The sequence below is a fragment of the Ipomoea nil genome, unplaced genomic scaffold (genome assembly GCF_001879475.1).
Source record: "Ipomoea nil cultivar Tokyo-kokei standard unplaced genomic scaffold, Asagao_1.1 scaffold1868, whole genome shotgun sequence".
In the NCBI taxonomy this organism is placed as follows: Eukaryota; Viridiplantae; Streptophyta; class Magnoliopsida; order Solanales; family Convolvulaceae; genus Ipomoea; species Ipomoea nil.
The window spans coordinates 1,687,680-1,692,699 of NW_017618296.1; the positions used below are offsets into that span (position 1 = coordinate 1,687,680).

The 5,020-nt window shown below is 35.2% G+C and overlaps 1 protein-coding gene across 3 annotated transcripts; it reads left to right on the forward strand.

Moving 5' to 3' along the window:
- Positions 1–268: 268 nt before the first annotated feature.
- LOC109193344 (50S ribosomal protein L17-like) lies at positions 269–4,290 on the forward strand. Of its 3 annotated transcripts, XM_019344213.1 has the most exons (7): positions 277–427; positions 535–589; positions 915–965; positions 3,177–3,268; positions 3,364–3,441; positions 3,670–3,827; positions 4,118–4,290. In XM_019344213.1, the coding sequence occupies exons 1-6, from the start codon at positions 372–374 to the stop codon at positions 3,818–3,820; spliced, it is 483 nt and encodes a 160-aa protein (XP_019199758.1). In that variant the 5' UTR covers positions 277–371; the 3' UTR covers positions 3,821–3,827; positions 4,118–4,290. The 3 variants fall into 3 exon arrangements, with proteins under 3 accessions (XP_019199759.1, XP_019199758.1, XP_019199757.1); XM_019344214.1 differs by lacking the exon at positions 4,118–4,290 and having other exon boundaries at positions 269–427; positions 3,364–3,409; positions 3,722–4,108; XM_019344212.1 differs by lacking the exon at positions 4,118–4,290 and having other exon boundaries at positions 3,670–4,108.
- Positions 4,291–5,020: the final 730 nt, after the last annotated feature.

The following is a 5,020-nucleotide window of genomic DNA, read 5'->3' on the forward strand; positions in this document are numbered from 1 at the left end:
AATATAGAGTTCCAAAATTATAAATATAGAGTTCTGCAATTGTAAATATTTCGTTATGTAATTTTGTATATTGAGATTTAAAATTGTGCATATTCAGTTCTAAAATTGTGAATATAAAATTTTAAAATTGTGAGTGAATATAGAGTTAAAAAATTGTGAGAAATGAATTTTGAAGACAAGTGACAAGAAATGAAGCATATTTTTGTTTTAAAGATGGCGTTGTTTTGAAGCAAAACGACGCAATTTTGGACAAAAAATATAATTTGCCTTAATAATTCAATTCAATTCAATTCAATTCAAAAACCTTCTCCCCGTACTCTCGTAGGGTTTTGCATCCTCACACACACGCTCTCTCTCACGCGCGCTCCACAATGACGAAGCTTAGGAAGCTGAATCGCCCAACGGGCCATCGACTTTCCATGCTCAGGTTCTTCCATTAACCATTATCTCTTCTTATTTTTGGTCAATTTGTGTGTGTGTCTGTGTTTTTTTTCCTGGATAATAATTTTTGACTGTTGGGATTTTCTCTTCCAGGACGATGGTTTCGCAGTTGGTGAAGCATGAGCGTATAGAGACCACAGTCGCTAAAGTAATCTCGTTTTGCTTAATCTTTTCACTTTTTTAATGTAGTTAAATTGGTATACTTGTGATTGGTTTTTTATCATCATTGTTAGCTCGTTTCGAAATAATTTGAAGCGATTGACCTCTTAATTAAGTAATTATCTAACCTTATTATTGTGATCAGTTAGTAATTTATTACCGAGTATTACTTAGGCTTAGTTAAGCACATCAAAATGTGTGAACATAGGCAAATTTTCCGTTTCTTGTTCTTTCTGGATGTTATCTGAACGGGTTGCTGGCATCTTGTGGAAGCTTTGTAATTATAATTGTTTCTTTCTTGTGCCCTTTTGTAGGCCAAGGAAGTTCGTAGGCTTGCTGATAATATGGTGCAGCTTGGGAAAGAGGTATGCCACTATGCACTGTCTAGTGATTGATTCCTTGATGGTTTTAAGTGCAGTCCTTGGGGGTTCCTTCCAATCTATAATCACTTGTTATGTTGCTTAATCTTATTGTATTTGAATGGCTTCAGATATAGGAAGACGTAATTGAGGGTGAGGAAATGCACTAGTTATTAAGAACATATGCTATAACATAGAGTAGTTCCTTTGAGAGGCATACATTTGTTTTGTTTTTTGTTTTTAAATGGAGTTTCCATCATGGTCATTCTTCTACTTCTCTAGTTATGGGCAAAAGATCATGTTCTTGATGGGGAATGTTTTTTTTTTCCCCTTCGTTTTGGTTCTTTCTTTGTCTTTAAGTTCTTGCAAAACTTACAGAGGTGCAGCCATCTTGGTTTACAGGTGACTCAAAATTTTTGTTAAGTAATTTTTGAGCAGTATGGCACCAAGTCCATTGAGTGGGGGCTAATTCTCCTGTCTACTTGAGGATCTGGCTTCAAACAATATTCTTTAGTTCAACTTCACCCTCTTTGATCGATGTCACCTAAGCATCTCAGATACCATCTCAAATACAAGATTTTTAAAATTCTTATTAGAACTATTTGCTTTATTATGACATGAAACTGTAAAAGTGATGCATGTTAGAAGTTGAAATAAATGCTGCAATTTCACACTGGTCTTTCCTCGTGTATTAACATGATAAACTCCTAATTAACATGTTAGAAGTTCAATTAAGAACTAATTTCACTTTTGGACCTAGATTATAGTGCCAATTCTAAATTTAGTTGTGAATTATAAAATTGGACAGTGTTGGTTCCTCTACTATTGAGAAATTGACAATATTCATGGTGCAACAGAGGGAAGTCATGCTTCTAATTTTCATTAAGCTAGTTGGATAATAATTGAACAGCTGAAAGACTTCAACTTAAGATAAAGCTTGATATTTCCACTTCCCTCTCAATTGATTACATTCCAACCGACTCTGTTTGCTTGGTCCAGAAATAGTTTGTTTTATTCATTAAGCTAAAAGCTTTACGCATCATTTCAAATTTGTTTTTATCCTTGAATACTCTATAGCAAGTGGGACTTATTTTCTATTTTTCTTGGACATTCTGTGAAAATTGACAAAACTACTCTCATCTTTAGTGTCAATTTTCCATGTGGCAAATTTCCATCCAAATTCACCTAGAACTTAACAGTTGGACAAATATTGGCATTTCCCAATAGTTGAGTGACCAACACTATCCAATTGTAAAGTCAAGAACTAAATGTCTGAACCTACAATTATCATAGTGGCATAGAATTAGTTATTTCAATTGATATAGGACTATTGTCATGTTGCATTATAATGTATGATATTGTTAGTTGTTTGGTGTTTTGTGCAATATATTTCTTTATATGATATATGATGTGAACATTTCTTGGTTCCTAGTCCTGTTCTTTTCCTATGCTTTTTGCAAATTAGGGTTATTTGGTTGGAGGGATTTAGGAGCTATCAGGAGGGTTGGGGCCGATATTACTCTTAGTCCTTTGATATTAGATGATCCCAGGTAGTTTGTTACTATAATTCCTGGATTACCATCCTAGGCTCCAGGCTCCTAGTAAATTCATTGAACCATTGGTAAAGGCCTAATCTCTAGGAACAGGATAAAAACAAACAATGAATTACTGGTCATGGGAAAATCCAAAAGTATTACTGTAATTCTAACAACTAAACTCTGACCCATAATCTTATCTAGGGGTGGGATTGCTGCATTGATCCCTTTGTGGTTGTTTGGCTGTAATCCAAGTATCCAACTGTGGAGGATTACAGATTGATGGTAAAATAATGCTGGGATTACCATAAGTCATGGATTATAATTTATTGGTGTGATTGCTGTAATGCTTGGCTTAATGGATTAAGGTGACGATGTCCTAGGGTTGGTTAACAGTCCTGTATTTGGTAAGGCATAAGTATTCGCTGGATTTGGCATTTTTTCTTTAACCAGGTTTGGGCTATACCAGTGTTCCCTCTGGGACCATCTGATCCAGATTGACTTGGATTTACTAGGCCAAAGTAATCAAAATGGAGAAGGGATTAAGGGGAGTGCCAGCACTGTCCAGTATCCTCCCTAATCCCCTTTAGTCTGTCCCTCCAACCAAACAACACCTCAAGGACTACTCAAGGTGTAGGTATTTGTATCTGTATGAATCTGAAACCATCTCAAACCTTTGCAGGGAACTCTATGTGCTGCAAGGCGTGCTGCTGGCTTTGTGCGTGGGGATGATGTTCTTCACAAACTATTTACAGAACTGGCCTATAGATACAAGTGAATATGGAATCTTTAAATTGTATTCATTTTCAGTTTATTTGCTTGGGTTTGTTCTTTGTGGTTGCATAACATCTTGATGTTTCAACTTGCAGAGAAAGAGCTGGTGGATACACTAGGTTGTTAAGAACAAGAATACGTGTGGGTGATGCTGCACCTATGGCCTATATTGAGTGAGATATTTACCTTATTTGCATTTAGCTCAAGAACCAGTTGGCTTTTGTTTATTTTGAATTTAAGATGTAAAGAAAATATATAGCAAAAGTTGCCTTGGAAAAGGCTATACTCTTAAATAATTTGGCATTCCTATTAATCTGTACCATACTGTGAGGACATTATTTTTGGTCTCTTGCTTTCATCTTATTATTTATCTGACAAATCTCCATTCCCCCCCTTGGCAGGTTCATTGATAGGGAAAATGAACTTAGACAATCAAAACCACCCACTCCACAGCTACCACAAAGACCAGCCATGGATCCCTGGACAAAGTCTCGGCTCAGTAGGCAGTTTGCACCCCCTAAAGAGGAGAAAAGCACAGACTCTGAGAATTGAAATAAGATATGGAGATTTTGTCGAATCTGCTATTTGGAATGCTGAATTTATTATCTTTAATGAACGGTTGTCAACAGGGGGGGATATAATGGATGGATAGAATAACGCCAAATGATGAAATATCAACATTTATCTTTGTTGTTTATAGCAGCTGTGATTGAGGTTTTTAAGAGGTGAGTTTTGGTGTGAATTTCTCTTGGAAGCTGTCTGTGTAGTGATGCCATTGAGAAGGTAACTTTCAGACACAGCTGCTAATGAATGATTGAAGTAAACTTTGGAATGACATAAGATTCACATTTCCCTTTGGCTTATGTTTTCCTTTCCTTGACCTTCCTTGTAATAGAAAAATGAAAATTTTAGAGAAATTCCATGGATAAAGATGATGGTGGTTGGGCCCAGAGGCGGTTGCTAACTAACTGTTTGACTACATCTGGTCTACTGCTAGGGCCCAAAAAACTCAAGTTTGATGGGTTGAAGCAGAAAAGGCAGAGTCCCTTCCAAGTTGATTCTACTTTTGCCTTTGCTTGGGTTAAAATACCATTGCGGGAATTATAATATCATCCCGAATCTTAAATTAATTTACAAACTTGTGTTAGTATCCCATTGGTCTTGACTCTTGTGGGAACTATAATATTGAATAACCACCTAAATTTCTGGAAGAGCTTCCGTTAGGACGTCATTGATGGAATTATAATATTGGCTCTTGTTTAGTAACATAGTTAGTTTATTAGTTAATTTTGACTTATTTGACCACTATTAGTTGTTTGATTTGGTTAAACAATCAATATAAGCGGGTGATTAATTAGGTTTTTGTAACAATTTATTGCTCTAAAATGTTAAAATTCAAAAAAGATGTTCAAAGTTATTGCTCCAAAGTAGCTTTTTCGATTAGCTTTTTGAAAAAGTCATTTTGCATGTAATAAACTAATAACTAATTTACCAAACACTTTTCTATAATCAACTAATGCTATCAACTAGTCAAATCCACTAATTCAATATGTTAACAAGTATGGAGTATTTACCAAACACTCCCATTGGATGAACTTTTCTTTAGTGATTTCATTGGATTGTTTTATTTTATTTTTTTGTTTGTTTTCTTTTCCCTCTAGAACCAAAAATAAAATAGACAACTACAATATTTTATAGTTAAGAGGATAATATATGCAGAGAATATGGTTATGTAGAACTCACGATATGGAG

Bases quoted from the DNA above. Each gene is read 5' to 3' on its own strand.
- LOC109193344 (XM_019344213.1), top strand. From the start codon at position 372: ATGACGAAGCTTAGGAAGCTGAATCGCCCAACGGGCCATCGACTTTCC. The intron at 966-3,176 runs GTATGCCACTAT...AAACCTTTGCAG, and splicing joins TGGTGCAGCTTGGGAAAGAG to GGAACTCTATGTGCTGCAAG. The intron at 3,269-3,363 runs GTGAATATGGAA...TTCAACTTGCAG, and splicing joins GAACTGGCCTATAGATACAA to AGAAAGAGCTGGTGGATACA.